The 20,174-nt window shown below is 41.9% G+C and overlaps 1 protein-coding gene across 1 annotated transcript in view; it reads left to right on the top strand.

The window, feature by feature from the left end:
• slc45a2 (solute carrier family 45 member 2) overlaps positions 1–20,174 on the top strand; it is a 52,208-nt gene that overhangs the window by 15,278 nt on the left and 16,756 nt on the right. The window contains exon 3 of the mRNA XM_034079396.2: positions 17,113–17,480. Within this exon, the coding sequence (XP_033935287.1) occupies positions 17,113–17,480 (368 nt within the window). The remainder of the gene's footprint in view (positions 1–17,112; positions 17,481–20,174) is intronic.

Here is a 20,174-nt window from a genome sequence, read left to right as displayed (position 1 = left end):
CACATTCAGACTAAAGGAACCAGCTGTTTGGGAAATGAGAGAAGTAGAAAGTACAGGTATTTGAGTTCAACATGAGAGAAGTAGAAAGTACAGGTATTTGAGTTCAACATGTAAGAAGTAGAAAGTACAGGTATTTGGGTTCAACATGTAAGAAGTATGAAGTACAGGTATTTGAGTTCAACATGTGAGAAGTAGAAAGTACAGGTATTTGAGTTCAACATGTAAGAAGTAGAAAGTACAGGTATTTGTGTTCAACATGTAAGAAGTAGAAAGTACAGGTATTTGCGTTCAACATGTGAGAAGTAGAAAGTACAGGTATTTCAGTTCAACATGTGAGAAGTAGAAAGTACAGGTATTTGAGTTCAACATGTAAGAAGTAGAAAGTACAGGGATTTGCGTTCAACATGAGAGAAGTAGAAAGTACAGGTATTTGAGTTCAACATGTAAGAAGTAGAAAGTACAGGTATTTGAGTTCAACATGTGAGAAGTAGAAAGTACAGGTATTTGAGTTCAACATGTAAGAAGTAGAAAGTACAGGTATTTGTGTTCAACATGTAAGAAGTAGAAAGTACAGGTATTTGCGTTCAACATGTGAGAAGTAGAAAGTACAGGTATTTCAGTTCAACATGTGAGAAGTAGAAAGTACAGGTATTTGAGTTCAACATGTAAGAAGTAGAAAGTACAGGGATTTGCGTTCAACATGAGAGAAGTAGAAAGTACAGGTATTTGAGTTCAACATGAGAGAAGTAGAAAGTACAGGTATTTGAGTTCAACATGAGAGAAGTAGAAAGTACAGGTATTTGAGTTCAACATGAGAGAAGTAGAAAGTACAGTATTTGAGTTCAACATGAGAGAAGTAGAAAGTACAGATATTTGAGTTCAACATGAGAGAAGTAGAAAGTACAGGTATTTGCGTTCAACATATAAGAAGTAGAAAGTACAGGTATTTGCGTTCAACATGAGAGAAGTAGAAAGTACAGGTATTTGCGTTCAACATGAGAGAAGTAGAAAGTACAGGTATTTGAGTTCAACATGAGAGAAGTAGAAAGTACAGGTATTTGAGTTCAACATGAGAGAAGTAGAAAGTACAGGTATTTGAGTTCAACATGTAAGAAGTAGAAAGTACAGGTATTTGTGTTCAACATGTAAGAAGTAGAAAGTACAGGTATTTGGGTTCAACATGTAAGAAGTATGAAGTACAGGTATTTGAGTTCAACATGTGAGAAGTAGAAAGTACAGGTATTTGAGTTCAACATGTAAGAAGTAGAAAGTACAGGGATTTGCGTTCAACATGAGAGAAGTAGAAAGTACAGGTATTTGAGTTCAACATGTAAGAAGTAGAAAGTACAGGTATTTGAGTTCAACATGTGAGAAGTAGAAAGTACAGGTATTTGAGTTCAACATGTAAGAAGTAGAAAGTACAGGTATTTGTGTTCAACATGTAAGAAGTAGAAAGTACAGGTATTTGCGTTCAACATGTGAGAAGTAGAAAGTACAGGTATTTCAGTTCAACATGTGAGAAGTAGAAAGTACAGGTATTTGAGTTCAACATGTAAGAAGTAGAAAGTACAGGGATTTGCGTTCAACATGAGAGAAGTAGAAAGTACAGGTATTTGAGTTCAACATGAGAGAAGTAGAAAGTACAGGTATTTGAGTTCAACATGAGAGAAGTAGAAAGTACAGTATTTGAGTTCAACATGAGAGAAGTAGAAAGTACAGATATTTGAGTTCAACATGAGAGAAGTAGAAAGTACAGGTATTTGCGTTCAACATATAAGAAGTAGAAAGTACAGGTATTTGCGTTCAACATGAGAGAAGTAGAAAGTACAGGTATTTGCGTTCAACATGAGAGAAGTAGAAAGTACAGGTATTTGAGTTCAACATGAGAGAAGTAGAAAGTACAGGTATTTGAGTTCAACATGAGAGAAGTAGAAAGTACAGGTATTTGCGTTCAACATGTACGAAGTAGAAAGTACAGGTATTTGCGTTCAACATGTACGAAGTAGAAAGTACAGGTATTTGCGTTCAACATGTACGAAGTAGAAAGTACAGGTATTTGCGTTCAAAATGTAAGAAGTAGAAAGTACAGGTATTTGCGTTCAAAATGTAAGAAGTAGAAAGTACAGGTATTTGCGTTCAACATGTAAGAAGTAGAGAGTACAGGTATTTGCGTTCAACATGAGAGAAGTAGAAAGTACAGGTATTTGCGTTCAACATGTAAGTAGAAAGTACAGGTATTTGAGTTCAACATGTGAGAAGTAGAAAGTACAGGTATTTGAGTTCAACATGTGAGAAGTAGAAAGTACAAGTATTTTTGTTCAACATGTGAGAAGTAGAAAGTACAGGTATTTGCGTTCAAAATGTAAGAAGTAGAAAGTACAGGTATTTGCGTTCAACATGTAAGAAGTAGAAAGTACAGGTATTTGCGTTCAAAATGTAAGAAGTAGAAAGTACAGGTATTTGTGTTCAAAATGTAAGAAGTAGAAAGTACAGGTATTTGCGTTCAACATGTAAGAAGTAGAAAGTACAGGTATTTGTGTTCAACATGTGAGAAGTAGAAAGTACAGGTATTTGCGTTCAACATGTAAGAAGTAGAAAGTACAGGTATTTGCGTTCAACATGTGAGAAGTAGAAAGTACAGGTATTTGTGTTCAAAATGTAAGAAGTCAAAGTAAAAAGTCGTCAGAAAAATAAGGAGTAAAGTACTGATACCAGAAGCATGTGCTTAAGTACAGTAACAAAGTATTTGTACTCCACTACTTCCCACTTCTGCTTCAGGGTGACCTTTTCTTATAATGATCCTTTCATCCTTCTCTTTCATCCATTTTGCATCACATTTTCCCCCTGTGTGCAGAGGAAGAAGAATGATCAATACTCTGCAGAAATGTCCTCCGTGAGGTGAAAGAAAAGGCATTCCAGGAAGAAGCAGGAAGTACATTCACCTCCAATCAAAACTGTTACGTCCCCACTAAGGTCTAGGGGACCTGGAGACAATAACGTACAACCAATAATTATGAGAGAGTCAGAGTAAAGGTTGACAAAAGGTTTATTCCTTGTAACCTATCATAACATACAATTAAACAGAAACACTCTGTTGGGGAGGAGGAGGAGGAGGAGGAGGAGGAGGAGGAGGAGGAGGAGGAGGAGGAGGAGGAGGAGGAGGAGGAGGAGGAGGAGGAGGAGGATTGTGCCAAACAAAAGAAACAAGCATAACAAAACCAGGCCTCTCTCTACAACTATCATTTGAAACCAAACTCAAACCCTCACTAACTAACTACAAAGAATTTGACAAAACAATATACAGGGGTGGCAACAATCCGCTTACCTAGTGTGTCTAAACAATAGTTAGCTCGGTGGAGAGAAATGTACAGGGTACCCCAGACTTACCCAACTCCTCCACCTCTCAACACACACACATTAACAAAGGTCAGAGTATTCAAAGAGCTTTAGTTGCTAAACACAGCCGTGTTCCTTCCTCAGCAACAGGCCCAGAGAGAGAGAGAGAAGACTTCCTGGGTGCCTCCTTTATGGTCGGCCCTGGTTGCTGATAGGCCAGCTGACAGGGGCGGCGGGTGCTGTAGGCTAGGGAAGGCTAAGCCTTCCCAAATATTTGTGTCACTGCATCCTGGTAAAATACAAATATAATGTATAATGTCTGTGTCTTTGACATTAGCGCTGCTAGCCACCTGTGCCCTGTACTACGAAGCCAGTTCAACAGACCCTGGATATGTTTGAGTAACAAACTAACAACAACAAACTAACAAACGAGATCTCGCTAAGCGGTCCTACGATGCTGGTTATCAACTCGGTAAATCAAGCCAGGGTTTCTCTCTCCAGCTGAGAGCGCGTTCACGTGAAAGGGGCGGGGTTAGCTACATTTGACCAATCACAAAGAGGGACAAGTGTACTGACAGCGCAGCGTCATACTTCTTTAATGAAAAGTAAACTAATATTAGACAAATATGAGCTTTAAACATCCATGACTTAAACATATAATCCAGGATACAACACATAGCTGCCGCAAGGAGAATACAGAACAACTGGTTAAAAAATAACTAGGCCTACCGAGTGTTTGAAAGCGTATAGTTTTATGATATCACTGCCCCATCTAAGACACGAGTGGATCTGACTTTAATTACATTTGACTCGAGTGTTTCGTCAACATAATGTGTTGCTTAAAATAATACTTCTGCATACAGTCTGTGACGCTGTGAGTGTTGCACGGCCAGATACGGCTGGAGAAGCTGACTCAGATAAGGAAATATATGATATTATATGATCGATGATCTGATTGATGATGTGATATGAATAATAAGTGCGACATGTCGGCGTCTTCTCTGCATACGGCAGTTTAAACTGTATTTCCTTTATCCTGTAATATGACTTGAGAGATTTAAACTTCGCACACTGAGTGGATCTCTTTTCTATAGACGCCGGAGGCGAGCAGCGTCAGGTAAAAGAAGTTATTTAGCCTTCTCAAACCTGAGCCTCACGCGCCGCCTATGCCAGCTGAGGGTGAGAGGATCCAATCAGCCATCAGACTCAGGTGCACAGGCAGATACTGATCAGCTGCTGATTAGCCGTGCAGAAGACAGGGAGAAGAGAGAAACACAGGAGGGAAGAAAAACCACACATGTACAGCCTGCCTGGCACGTAACACCCCCACACATATACATGCAAACAGTATGTTTGGCCCTTACAATGAACTTTCTATTTACATAGCACGAGATAGTGCATCGGCAAGAACATTATCGGACCCCTTTTTATGGCTTATGTCAAGGTTGTAGTTCTGGACAATCAACGACCAACGCATAAGGCGTTGATTGTGGTTGTACATCCTTGAAAGAAAAACCAGCGGATTGTGATCAGTGTATACCTTAACAGGTTTTACACTGGAGCCAAGATACACCTCAAAGTGCTGCAAGGCAAACAATAGAGCTAAAGCTTCTTTCTCAATAGTAGAGTACTTCAACTGATGTTTGTTGAACTTTCGGGAGAAGTAGCTCACGGGGTGATCGATAGCCTGTGCATCTTCTTGTAGAAGAACACCCCCCGTCCCAACTCCACTGGCATCGATCTCGAGCTTGAATGGCTTCGAAAAGTCTGGTGCAGAAAGAACAGGAGTACAACACAGAATACCTTTTAGGCTCTAAAATGACTGCTGACACTCACCGGACCAAACGAAAGACTTTGAGGGACTGGTCAACGTAGTGAGTGGGGCCGCCACCGATGAGAAGTTTCTGCAGAAACGGCGATAGTACCCTGCCATTCCTAGGAAGCGGCGAAGTTCCCTCCTGGTGGATGGCACTGGGAGGGAGGCAATTGCCCTGATCTTTGCATCAGCAGGGCACACCTGCCCCCGACCAACCTGCTGACCAAGGTAGAGAACGGTACCTTTTCCAAACTCACATTTGGCAAGGTTAAGCGTTAGGGATGCGGCCGACAAGCACTTCAAAACTTCTCTTAAGGTAGACATGTGGCTAGACCAGTCATTAGAATAGACAACAATGTCGTCCAGATATGCCTTACAGTCTGGAACATGTCCTAATACAAGATGTACAAGCCTCTGAAAGGTGGCAGGTGCGTTACACATACCGAAAGGCATCACAGTATACTGAAGGAAACTGTCAGGTGTCACAAAGGCCGAGATGTCAGAAGCACGCTGTGTTAAAGGAACTTGCCAGTATCCCTTTAACATGTCCAGTTTACTGACAAATTGTGCAGGACCAATTTCATCGATGCAGTCATCAATGAGCGGTAATGGGTGTGCATCGGGGACAGTGACAGCATTAACCTTGCGAAAGTCAGTGCAGAATCTGGGACTGCCATCTGACTTTGTGTCTAGCACACAAGGGGAACTCCAGGGACTAGAACTAGGCCTTGCAAATCCGTTTTTAAGTAGATACTCAACTTCCCTTTTCATAACCTCTCTCTTAACTGGGTTAACTCTGTACACCCGCTGTTTGATGGACGAGGGGTTGGTCAAAACCACATCGTGAGCTAGGACAGAAGTTTGTGAGGGAGTGTCATTAAAAAGACATGCAAAGTCAAATATCAGTTTCTGTATATCACTTCCTTGGATATCAGGAAGATGAGACAAGTAATTGGGCAAATCAGCAAATACCTCAGTATTGCTTAGTCTTGCCCCCTGTGGTGTTGCACTGCGCATCACCAACTCATCCTCATCCTCATTTGAGCTCACCTTTGAAACTGAAGCCATAGGAGAGACGGTTGTCTCCACCTGGTGAGCTTTAGAAGACTCACTTTGGTCTTCCCTGGTGCAGTACTTCTTCAGCATGTTGATATGACACACTCTGGTAGGACGTCTGCGGTCAGGTGTTTGAATGACGTAGTTTGTTTCACCGAGCTTCTTATCTACAACATAAGGACCAGCACATTTAGTAGACAGAGCAGAACCAGGTACAGGCAATAGAACCAACACCTTGTCACCTGGCTGAAACAAGCGCGCTACCGCCTTCTGGTCGTAGCGTTTCTTCATGCTCCCCTGGGTAGAGGTCAGAGCTTCCCTAGCCAAGGAGCAAGCACGATGTAGACGATCCTTAAGTTTGGCGACATACTCCGGGATACTGCAAACTGTTTTCGTGGGCATGATCAAATGCTCTTTAAGAACTCTTAAAGGACCTCTGACCTCATGTCCAAACACTAGCTCAGCAGGACTAAAACCTAGAGACTCCTGAACAGCTTCACGGGCAGCAAATAACACTAAAGGAACACTGTCATCCCAATCTTTATGAGACTCATGGCAATGTTTTCTTAACATGCATTTCATAGTCTGGTGAAACCTCTCTAATGCCCCCTGACTTTCAGGATGATACGGGCTGGATGTCACCTTTTTGATACCTAAGGTGTCAAGTACCCGGGCAAACACTTTAGACATGAAGTTGGTACCTTGGTCTGTTTGAACTACCTTCGGTAGACCAAACATTAGCCGCGTTCACACTGCGGTACTTTTCCCACAAAGGTTCATGCGAACTTAGTTCATGAGAACTCTTTAGTTCTCATGAACTAAGCACAGATCGCGTTCACACCAGAAAAGTCCCTGGGGTGGATTAGGCAAATGAAGCCGCTGACGTGACTTCTTCTTCTGCTTTGGGTTTACTGGCAGGCCGCAACCCACTTCACGGCGTATACTGCCGCCCAAAGTCCCCGGCCGGAAGTCCCCGGAGTTGGGGAAGGCTTCAGTAGAAGCTGCTGGGACTCCCAGCAGCTTCTACTGAAGCCTTCCGAGTAAATCGCCAGAATGCCGACACCTCCTCATCTCCACCGCTCCCATGTTTTATTTTGTGTTGCCATAAGTTAGTCTCTCTGCGTTTCTGCGCTGGGCTAATGCTAATGCTAATAATGCTAATGCGAGGATAATAAAATGGCGGCTTCACAAAACTTTTTGGGAGTTTTACGGGGCGTGGTTTGCAATCCGCCCAGCCAATCAGAAATATAGCTCTTTTCTCAAAAAAGAGCCCCTCGAAAGTCCCGGCTCTCTAGCAGGGACTTTCGAGCGACTACTTTTAGTACCGGCTCTTTTTGGTGTGAACGCGATCATGAACTAAGTTCGCATGAACCTTTGTGGGAAAAGTACCGCAGTGTGAACGCGGCTATGGAGAAAAACTTCAGAAGTGCCTTGGTGATGACCGGGGCAGTACTTTTCCGTAGTGGGATGGCTTCTGGGAACCTACTGGAAGCACACATGACAGTTAAGAGAAACTGGTTTCCAGTTTTAGTTTTAGGTAAGGGTCCCACACAATCCACACTCATCCTTTCAAATGGCTCTCCCATTACTGGAATAGGAATGAGAGGAGCAGGGTGAATCACCTGATTCGGTTTACCAACAACTTGGCACACATGACATGTTCGACAATAAAGAACTACATCAGACTTAAGTCCTGGACATAAAAAGTGTTTTAAAACTCTTTGATACGTTTTTGTTACCCCCATGTGACCTGACCACGGACGATCATGAGCCAAGGACATCACCTGAGAACGATAGGTTGTTGGCACGACAACCTGATAAATTGCTAAGGAGTCTGACTCCTCACAGGCATCACTAATCCAGCGACGCATTAATAGGTGATCTTCCATAATGTAGGCCATCTTCTTTGACTTGGCCTCTTTGTAACTGATAACAGAAGAGAGACATTTAGAAAGTGTTTCATCACTTAACTGGGCTGCCATGAATTCTTCCCGGGTGGCAGGCAGTTGTACAAGCTCTGAGCTGTTACTGGGTGATCCAGCACCAGCAGACCGGGCCTCCTCTGGCAGTCGGTCCGACACTGTCATGTCTTCAAGAAACTGCCCTGGAGCAAGAAAAGAATCAGACAAGTCCTCTCCGTATTTCTTTGACTGTGCCCTTGTAACAACACAAGCAGGAAAGATTTCGGGAGGTACTTCAGCTGATTTCTCTGCGTCTAAACTTAGATCAGGAGAATCAATGACCTCAGGTACTGGCTTAACTTTGCCCCCAGCCAAGTCATGACTGAGGATGAAATCAACACATTTGATGGGCAAGGCAGGGAGGACAGCTACTGTAAAGAATCCTTTGACAAGAGATGAGTGAATATAAATATTGTGCAAAGGAGCCGCAACTAGTGTCATGCCTACACCTTGAACAACAGCACTTGATCCACATGATGATCTGGAGGTTAAAGGTAAGATGCCTCCCCTAATAATGGACTGAGAACCTCCTGTGTCCCTAAGTACCTGTACTGGCAGCTGGTCTTTAGGATCCCCTGTTAAAGAAACAAAGCCCTTTGAAATAAAGGGTTTGAAACAGGGATCAGGTACATCATCTTCCTGGGACATTTCTATTTCTGCTAGAGAAACTCCTTTAATGAGTGCCATGCCTTTTGGCGTTTGAAAGCGTTGCGAAAATTGTTGTTTACGCTTTAAGAAATGACACCCTGAAATAAGGTGTCCTGTTTTATGGCAGTAGTTACACTCACGGGGCCCCCGTGGAGGTGATGGTGGTCCTCTAGACCTTTCAAAAGTTGTTGGGCCAAGATCAGGTCTTCCGGTTTCTGATATTGAAACTCTATCTGGGCGCAAGGGTGAAGAAAACACAGTCTTGTGAGTGAGCATAAATTCATCCGCTAAAACAGCTGCCTTAGCCAGCGAAGTGACGTTTTGTTCATTTAAGAATATCACCATCCTTTCAGGCAAAGAATTCTTAAAATCTTCCAAGAGAAGTAACTGACGAAGACTCTCAAAATGATCCTTCACTTCATTAGCCGCACACCATTTATCAAAGGTCATGCCCTTCTCTCGCGCAAACTCAACAAATGTCTGCGTAGCAGACTTTTTATGGTTTCTGAACTTTTGTCTGTAGGCCTCCGGGCACAAGCTCATAAGCACGCAATATCGACTCTTTAAGCACTTCGTACTGCAAGCTTTCTTCCAAAGAAAGTGAAGATACCACTTCCTGAGCCTTACCTACTAATTTTCACTGAAGTAGGATTGGCCACATTTAGGCCAGACTAGTGCGGTAGCAATTCTCTCAAAAGCACAAAAATATGAGTCAACCTCTGACTATCTAAAAGTTGGCACTAAAGCAATATTTTTACTAACATCAAAACTCTTTGTATGAGAGACTGTATGTGAAGGTCTTGAACTCTCAAATGTCTGCTCTGAAGAGATTCTCAGGGCATCAACTTCAAGCCGCTTTAACGTGATTTCTTTCTCAGCTTCTATCTCTAACTTGCGAATCTGCAGCCTGTGTTCATAGTCCGCTCTACGCTCCTTTTCCTGGCCCTCCATCTGAAGACGGACAAGACGAACTTTTAGTTTGGCATCACTACTTGCACCTAAGCTACCCGGAGAGAAAGCCTCAAACCTAGGAAGCGTTGCAGGAGGAGCTTCAGGACTAAACTTGTCAACTCTAGGTGTAGCTAATACTCTTTCCCTATCATCTTCAATAGACACCTCAGCCCTAGGCTGAGTTGACATGCTTGGGATTACAAGAATCTTTAACTCCTCTTTTTGCAGGATTTTCTCTCTTTTTTTACTTTATACTTGTCTACTGTAATGTTAAAGTGAGCTGCAATACATAAAATGTCATCTTTGCGACAGGAATACAACGCATCAACACTTGGACGTTCAATAAAGTCCTGTAAGTCAAAACCCATTTTTCAGCCAATGTACAACACCCACAATGACTGCTCAATTATTGGTTGTTTTTATTTCAGGAAAATAGAGATCCCGGATGAGCCCCCATTTGTTACGTCCCCACTAAGGTCTAGGGGACCTGGAGACAATAACGTACAACCAATAATTATGAGAGAGTCAGAGTAAAGGTTGACAAAAGGTTTATTCCTTGTAACCTATCATAACATAAAATTAAACAGAAACACTCTGTTGGGGAGGAGGAGGAGGAGGAGGAGGAGGAGGAGGAGGAGGAGGAGGAGGAGGAGGAGGAGGAGGAGGAGGAGGAGGAGGAGGCGGAGGAGGAGGCGGAGGAGGAGTCAAAGGATTGTGCCAAACAAAAGAAACAAGCATAACAAAACCAGGCCTCTCTCTACAGCTATCATTTGAAACCAAACTCAAACCCTCACTAACTAACTACAAAGAATTTGACAAAACAATATACAGGGGTGGCAACAATCCGCTTACCTAGTGTGTCTAAACAATAGTTAGCTAGGTGGTGAGAAATGTACAGGGTACCCCAGACTTACCTAACTCCTCCACCTCTCAACACACACACATTAACAAAGGTCAGAGTATTCAAAGAGCTTTAGTTGCTAAACACTAGTGATGGCAGTTTGACACTGAAGCTTCGAACGGAGCTTCAACCCTGGACTTCCTATTCCATAGAAGCAGTGCTTCGAAGCTTGCTTCAAATCACGTGACATGTGACGTCCGAAGCAGCAACTGCTTCATTTCCTGAATGAATCACTTGACTGGTTTGCGGTCCATTCACGCGATTCAATGCACCGCCTCGTCTCGATTCTGACAGGTGACAGGTTGACAGTTTCAAATTTGAGCGCTTCAACACTTTATGACCGCTCTAAACAATGCACAATGTGTGGGTTGTTGTCGTAGTTTGTGTTGTTGCTGTTGAGTTGTTGTTGGTATTGCATTTGAATTGTAGTATCATTATAGAGCAAGCCAGGAAGAAAGATAGGTCGTTTTGGCTCGGGAAACACTTCGAAATGTGGAGAAATTGTGAACAAAAAGACAATTATCAGTAATATAAAAACAGTTAAATATTTTAAGGAATAGATAGCCCAGTGGATAGAGCCGGCGGCCCGAATGCGGCGATGTCCTCCGCGCAGCTGGTTCAAAGCCCGGAATAGTTAAACTTGTAATCATTGCTTTTCAACTTTAATACTTTAATAACTGATAAAAGGCCCTCTCAGCCCAAAAGAAGGTCCAGCACTCTCTAGTCTCTTCTCAATAACCCAATACACACAATTATCAATCTTTAATTGCAAATAGAACATGATACTCAGTCTTAGTGTGTGTGTGCATCGAATATTTTTCAAGGCAAAGATACGTTAAACCCACTGCAGCCTTGCACTTCGCCAGGAGAGGTCGCTGTAACTGAAGCTTCGAGAAATGAACCTATTTCCGACACAATTGTCCAAGTGGTTCGAAGCTTCATTCAAAGCTTCATTTTGCCATCACTACTAAACACAGCCGTGTTCCTTCCTCAGCAACAGGCCCAGAGTGAGAGAGAGAAGACTTCCTGGGTGCCTCCTTTATGGTCGGCCCTGGTTGCTGATAGGCCAGCTGAGGGTGAGAGGATCCAATCAGCCATCAGACTCAGGTGCACAGGCAGATACCGATCAGCTGCTGATTAGCTGTGCAGAAGACAGGGAGAAGAGAGAAACACAGGAGGGAAGGAAAACCACACATGTACAGCCTGCCTGGCACGTAACAATAACCTTGAAATGGTGCAATGTCAATACATTTTCACTGCAGACATGTGAACATTTGATAAAGCCAGGTTCCTCATTCTGGATCCAAAGGTTTAAACAGAGGGAATTATCTGTTTATTTCTCCATACGTCTGAAAGAAGGGCGATAACAAATGTATGTTTTCCATGTTTTTCCAGATAAAACGTGACATAAATAAGCTATAAGGCAGTTAAGGCTAGAGTTCAGTAACATAATGATTTTCTACTCTACAAATATATATTCACGGCACATAAAGACTTCACTGAGTGGCTCACCAGTACGACTACTTTGTGACCTTCTTTTTCCTCTGATGTGGCACACAAATCAATTTGCTGGTCCTATTAAAATAAATGGGGTTAAACCTTTAAGATGCTGTTGTTTGCCTTGTTTGCATTACAAATATACTTTAAAAAGTTTGTCCTTGTCAATTAAAGAGTCCTCTCCTGCAGATGTTCAGGTGTATATCAGTATGTAGTGTCTCTACTTTAAAGAGTCCTCTCCTGCTGATGTTCAGGTGTATATCAGTATGTAGTGTCTCTACTTTAAAGAGTCCTCTCCTGCTGATGTTCAGGTGTATATCAGTATGTAGTGTCTCTACTTTAAAGAGTCCTCTCCAGCTGATGTTCAGGTGTATATCAGTATGTAGTGTCTCTACTTTAAAGAGTCCTCTCCTGCTGATGTTCAGGTGTATATCAGTATGTAGTGTCTCTACTTTAAAGAGTCCTCTCCTGCTGATGTTCAGGTGTATATCAGTATGTAGTGCCTCTACTTTAAAGAGTCCTCCCCTACTGATATTCAGGTGTATATCAATATGTAGTGTCTCTGCTTTAAAGAGTCCTCTCCTGCTGATGTTCAGCTGTATATAAGTATGTAGTGTCTCTACTTTAAAGAGTCCTCTTCTGCTGATGTTCAGGTGTATATCAGTATGTAGTGTCTCTACTTTAAAGAGTCCTCTCCAGCTGATGTTCAGGTGTATATCAGTATGTAGTGTCTCTACTTTAAAGAGTCCTCTCCTGCTGATGTTCAGGTGTATATCAGTATGTAGTGTCTCTACTTTAAAGAGTCCTCTCCTGCTGATGTTCAGGTGTATATCAGTATGTAGTGCCTCTACTTTAAAGAGTCCTCCCCTACTGATATTCAGGTGTATATCAATATGTAGTGTCTCTGCTTTAAAGAGTCCTCTCCTGCTGATGTTCAGCTGTATATAAGTATGTAGTGTCTCTACTTTAAAGAGTCCTCTTCTGCTGATGTTCAGGTGTATATCAGTATGTAGTGTCTCTACTTTAAAGAGTCCTCTCCAGCTGATGTTCAGGTGTATATCAGTATGTAGTGTCTCTACTTTAAAGAGTCCTCTCTCCTGCTGATGTTCAGGTGTATATCAGTATGTAGTGTCTCTACTTTAAAGAGTCTTCTCCTGCTGATGTTCAGGTGTATATCAGTATGTAGTGTCTCTACTTTAAAGAGTCCTCTCCTGCTGATGTTCAGGTGTATATCAGTATGTAGTGTCTCTACTTTAAAGAGTCCTCTACTGCTGATGTTCAGGTGTATATCAGTGTGTAGTGTCTCTACTTTAAAGAGTCCTCTCCTGCTGATGTTCAGGTGTATATCAGTATGTAGTGTCTCTACTTTAAAGAGTCCTCTACTGCTGATGTTCAGGTGTATATCAGTGTGTAGTGTCTCTACTTTAAAGAGTCCTCTCCTGCTGATGTTCAGGTGTAAATCAGTATGTAGTGTCTCTACTTTAAAGAGTCCTCTCCAGCTGATGTTCAGGCAGAGATGTTCACAAGTCTTTTTTTGCAAGTCCAAGTCAAGTCTCAAGTCTTTGGTCACGAGTCCAAGTCAAGTCTCAAGTCTTTGTGGGGTGAGACTTGATCAAGTCTCAGGTATTTGGTCACGAGTCCAAGTCAAGTCTCAAGTCTCTAAAAAAATAAAAGTCTCATGTCTCTTCTGGTTGTAATAAGCCTTCTATTGTCTGCTGCTATCCAGTCTGTTAAGAATACTGCACAGCTATATCTAAGAAATTCAAAGCATTTACTGTGTTATTATCACTCCTATATCTATTAGCATACAGTATCAGTACTGATTAGTTGTTTGTTATATGATCACTTTAAACAGGCTATTGCAATATGATTAACGTTACCGACCTTTTTTATGTCATGTCAAGAGTTGGATGTCAACGCCACTCAACTCAAACAAGTGTGACAAGCAATTCACTAATCTTTTCAAATATTCAGTTACAAAGCTAGTAGCATGCTAAGTTAACATTACATAGCTGATGCTGAGCTAAACATGTTTGCTAACCGTCCATGCGTTAATGTGACTGACGGACCTCTCCGGGTGAGTTTTCAAGTGCCTGATGAAATTCGAGCCCGGCTAAAGTAACTGGATGGCCTACCTGCCTGTCAGCTTTCCATCTGGGCACAAACTTATCTCGTGCCCTCATTGGTCATGTGCGCGTTCGTGTGTGTTGGAGGAGGCGGGCTCTATAAGGAAGTAGCAGCCTCTAGCAGATTATCTCCGGTTGTGTATTTTCAAATTCTAGCGATCTCGAGCCGGTTTCTCTCAAATGTACCTACCCCACCTTTAATACGCCACAAATAGAAAACACAATGATTGTTCACGAGTCCCAACACACGAGTCCAAGTCGAGTCTGAAGTCTTTTGGTCACGAGTCCAAGTCAAGTCTGGAGTCTCTGTGTGTGCGACTTAAGTGCGACTCGAGTCCGAGTCACAGACTCGAGTCCCCATCTCTGTGTTCAGGTGTATATCAGTATGTAGTGTCTCTACTTTAAAGAGTCCTCCCCTACTGATATTCAGGTGTATATCAATATGTAGTGTCTCTGCTTTAAAGAGTCCTCTCCTGCTGATGTTCAGCTGTATATAAGTATGTATTGTCTCTACTTTAAAGAGTCCTCTCCTGCTGATGTTCAGGTGTATATCAGTATGTAGTGTCTCTACTTTAAAGAGTCCTCTCCTGCTGATGTTCAGGTGTATATCAGTATGTAGTGTCTCTACTTTAAAGAGTCCTCTCCTGCTGATGTTCAGGTGTATATCAGTAGTGTCTCTACTTTAAAGAGTCCTCTCCTGCTGATGTTCAGGTGTATATCAGTATGTAGTGTCTCTACTTTAAAGAGTCCTCTCCAGCTGATGTTCAGGTGTATATCAGTGTGTAGTGTCTCTACTTTAAAGAGTCCTCTCCTGCTGATGTTCAGGTGTATATCAGTATGTAGTGTCTCTACTTTAAAGAGTACTCTCCTGCTGATGTTCAGGTGTATATCAGTGTGTAGTGTCTCTACTTTAAAGAGTCCTGTATATAATATCTCCTCCCTTCTTGTTCTCCATCTCCATGGATACCTTTGGGAGCACACGGTGATATTTCTGCACGTTGCTATGAAAGCTATTTTGGGGCAGAAAGGTAAACACCGGGTTGTTTGACGACAGAAACACAGATTCTACATTAGAGGCGAGCACACCGTAATGTTCACAGTGAGTGGAGCGTGACTCCTGAAGTGGTTTTTACTCTACCTGCCAGCTGCTCTGATGAAGAAGAATGGACTTCTGATTTCAGGGAGACACAGTTGATCAGTCAGGAATTATGTTTTCATGTTCTGTTTACGTCCATCTCTCCTGAGTGTTTATCACAAGAACTCCTGGAGGGAATTTCTCCGAAGTCAGTACAAACATCCAATTTGGCTCAAGAATGAAGTAAGAAGAATTTGATGATAAATTGTCCCTGTGACCAAGAACTAGAACACACCCCCGATGAGACTCAAGGTCACAGTGACCTCACTGTCATAATCCAATCAATGATATTCTGATTATTACATTAATTAGCATAAATTACAATCAATGAGGCAAGGCAAGGCAAGTTTATTTATATAGCACTTTCAACACAAGGCAATTCAAAGTGCTTTACAAAAATGAAAGACATTAAGCATTAAAAAAGAAAAGCTAATAAAATAAACATTAAATGTGAACTACTATCTTTTTTTGAAGATCTCCAAATTCTGACTTTTTATTTTAAATCTCACAATCCAGATTTCCCCCCAAAAATTCGGACTTTTCCCCAAAAATTCAGATTTTTGCAAAAAAATCCAAAAATTCAGATTATTTTCCTCAAAATTCTGACTTTTTTCTCAAAAGCCATTTTTTAAAATGTTTTAAATTCTTACTTTACTCTTATACATTTTTACTTTTTCCTCAAGATTCTGTCTTTTTTCTCAAATTCTGACTTTTTCAGCTGCGTCTCCATTTACTGAGAGACAACCATCTGTCAAAGGACTTACTGCATGTAGCATAACATATGTCTGTTCTTACATCACCAAAAAACATTGATTAATTCTTATGCTTTTCAGTTTTAAACTTCTCCTAAAATATGCAAAATATCTAGAACAAGCCTTGCATTCACATGACAATCCTTACATAGGAAAAACAATAGAATGGGGGGATGCAACCCTCTTTAATGCAGAGCACACAGCACTTTTCAACACAAGGCAATTCAAAGTGCTTTCGAGAAATGAAAGCCATTAAGAGAATAAACACATTAGAAACTTTAAAAAGCAAAGATAATAAAACATGAATAACACAGGTACATGAATAAAAGTTACAGAGCAGTGTGAGATGTGAATAGTTCAATTAAGAGCAGCGGAAACAGGAAGTCTTCAGCCTGGATTTAAAAGTAGTCAGAGTTGCGGCGGACTACGACAGGTTTCTGAGATTCGACGATATCTCTCACCAAATTGTCACATTCCTCGACCCCTACTTTTCCTGCGAAATGATAGTTCTTTTGACACTTTTCCAACCTTTTTATATTCCTTTCATCCTTCTCTTTCATCCATCTCTTTCATCACATGTTCCCCCTGTGTGCAGAGGAAGAAGAATGATCAATACTCTGCAGAAATGTCCTCCCTGAGGTTAAATAAAAGGCATTCCAGGAAGAAACAGGATGTACATTCAGCGACAATCAGCCCTTGAAGTACAGAAATATGAATATTCTCATTCTTGATCCAAAGGTTTAAACAGAGGGAATTATCTGTTTATTTCTCCATATGTCAGAAAAAAGGGCAATAAAAAATGTATTTGTTCCATGTTTTTCGTGACATAAATACTGTGACATTTGTCCTATATGCATTTAACCCATCCTCGGAGCCGTGGGCTTATACTATCACCTTAATAGAAAACATATTTACTGCTGCTGTTTCCTCCAGGTCTGGGCGGTGCGTTCGGGTACCTGGTGGGAGCGATGGACTGGGGCCACTCCGTTCTGGGAGAGGCGCTGGGATCAGAGTACCAGGTCATCTTCTTCTTCTCAGCGCTCACCTGGGGAGTCTTCCTCACCCTGCACCTCTTCAGTATTCCTGAACAGCCTCTGGATAAAGACCCCTCAGACTCTGGCCCCTCTAAACCCAGTGCCCTCCGCCTGCTGGGAACACAGAGTAATGGATACGGAGCGTTGGTTAAAGAGCCCGTCTCTCCAGTGGGACCCGGACCTGTCACAGACCTCAGGCCCAGATCCTTCTCGGCTCTGGGAGAAGCCAACTCAGTGACCTCCAGCGCCAAGCAGCCAAACAAAGAGGTGGGTAAAGAAAAAAACATTATTAATCCTCATATTCTTACTTTCTGTGGCTTTTATTTTGAAAAACAAGCATTGTATACAAGTATACAGTTACCCTCTGAAGGCAACTCAGTGACCTCCAGCGCCAAGCAGCCAAACAAATAGGTGTGTAAGGACAAGATTAAAAAAAAAAAACGTTATTAATCCTCATATTCTGGCTTTCTGGGGGTTTTATTTTGAAAAACAAGCATAGTATACAGTTACTCTCCGAAGCCAACTCAGTGGCTTCCAGCGCCAAACAAAACATTTCATTTATCCTCATATTCTGGTGCTTTTATTTTGAAAAACAAGCATGGGTCTGAGCTTCCTGTAGAGATAGTTATTTTCTTGAGATAGGTATCTTCTGGGTGCTTTTATTTTGAAACATTAAACATCAAACATGCTCAGTGACCTCAAGCGCCCAGCAGTCAAACAAAGAGTTTGTAAAGGAAAGATTACAAAAAAACCATTATTAATCCTCAAATTCTTGCATTCTGGGGCTTTTATTTTGAAAAAAAGCATAGATCTTAGCTTCCTGTAGAGATAGTTATTTTCTTGGGGCTTTTATTTTGGAAAACATGCCTCTTCTGCAGCTTCCTGTACATATATAGTTACCCCAGCTTTTATTTTGATAACACCTTCCTCTTACTGAGCTTCCTGTGAGGTTCAAGTTACTGTATGGTGCTTTTATTTTGAAAAACATATAGTTACTCTTTGTGGTTTTCGTAAAAAAAACAAAAAAAACACGTTTCTTCCTCAGCTTCCTCTAAAGCAGGGGTCTTCAATTAAAATTCAACGAGGTCCAGTTAGAGAAAATGTCCCCATGCAAAGGTCTGGAACATCAAAATGTCTAACTTGCTTCATGAATTAGTGTGATATATATTGAAGTAGCTGTAGCTTTATCAACGTCTGCATGTAATCAACAACTGACTGCCACTCAAATAAAGAAAGTACAAAAACAACAATATTTATTGTCAATTAACATTAAATACTGTGGATATGTGTAATGTTCCTCTCGGGCTGCATTTACAAATAAAATAGAGAAAATTAATAAAATAGCTTTTGAAAATAAGTGTAGCAGCAGCTTGAGAGTCCCTTTTTCTTTGTTAACCGTTTAACATCATGACTTAACAGTTTCAGACGATTATAGAACAAGTCTTTACACATCATAACAATTTTAAAATGTTAATGTTTCTCTTTCTTTCCCTCTTATATTGCAGTCCCCCACTCACTTTTTTTAAATTCAGTGTAAGAATTGAGCTGGAGCTTGTCCTGCCAGGAGTTTGTAAATCTGGGCTGACATGGAGTCAGGGCCTTTCTCACACACATGCAGGTGCTCATTGGTTCCAGTGATGCAAACATATGGTGAAAACAGCGTAATATACCATCTGACAAAGGCCTGTGCTATAATGCTTCAATTAACTGGCTATTCTACTCGGATCAATAGGAGACAGAGATGTTATAAATCAAGGGTTTTTATTATTATTTACAGCAGGGGTGGGGAACCTTTTTCCTTTAAATGTTTCCAACATCCTCCGAGGGGCGTACAAATGATTGACCGCTTAAAAAAACAAAAATCACAGCCCATTTATTTCGCCTTTCTTTCATGCTGTGCAAAGAAAAAGCAACCTCTGAATCCAGATATCTCACCATGACTCACGTATACATGCATGTGCACGGTGTGGCGTGACCACCAACACAGAAAGATATGGACACAAGATGTGTGCAAATGTATTTAGTTTCCTATCCATGTGAACATGATTTAAGTGGGGGGGGACCTAACCTCCTCTAGGGGGGTCCGGGGGCATGCTCCCCCGGGAAGATTTCTTTTTAAATATTGAAGTTAAAAGCATCAATCTGGTGCACTTTGAGAGCAACATTGACCCCCTAATCCCACCAGGAGCGTCTGCGCTGCGGCGTTTTTAGCGATCGCGCGTTTTTAGCGATCACGGCCACTCTAGTCAATGGGTGCTATTCCACCAGACCCGCTGCGCTGCACTGTGCCGCGGCTCGAAGCGTCCCAGAAGCTCCTCGCCGCAAGGAATTTCTAAAATATAGAATGAATCCTATTTTTGACGCGGCGCAACGCAGCGCAGGCAGGAAGTGGAACGTTCATCCAACAACTGCGAGGCTGCACACACGACGCTCCGCTTCCGCAACGTTTTGAAACGCGCCTGGTGGGTTATGGCGCAGGAGGAGCCGCAACGCAGCGCAACGCAGCGCAACGCAGCGCAACGCAGCGCAACGCAGCGCAACGCAGCGCAACGCAGATGCTCCTGGTGGGATTAGGGGGTCAATGTTGCTCTCAAAGTGCACCAGATTTATGCTTTTAACTTTCATGCTTTTTCTTTGCACAGCATGAAAGAAGGGCCAAATGAATGTGCTGTGATTTTAGTTTTTTTAAGCAGAGGTCAATCATTTGTACGCCCCTCGGAGGATGTTGTAAAAATTGAAAGGAAAAAGGTTCCCCACCCTGCTGTAAATAATAATAAAAACCCTTGATTTATAACATCTCTGTCTCCTATTGATCTGAGTATATTATAAAGAATAGCCAGTTAATTGAAGCATTATAGCACAGGCCTTTGTCAGATGGTTTTTTTCCTGCTTCGAATAGTTCTCTCTTTTTTCACCATGTGTTTGCATCACTGTAACCAATGAGCAGCTGCATGTGTGTGA

The sequence above is a fragment of the Pseudochaenichthys georgianus genome, unplaced genomic scaffold, assembly GCF_902827115.2.
Source record: "Pseudochaenichthys georgianus unplaced genomic scaffold, fPseGeo1.2 scaffold_607_arrow_ctg1, whole genome shotgun sequence".
NCBI classification, from domain to species: Eukaryota; Metazoa; Chordata; class Actinopteri; order Perciformes; family Channichthyidae; genus Pseudochaenichthys; species Pseudochaenichthys georgianus.
This window is presented reverse-complemented; position numbering and strand designations above follow the sequence as displayed.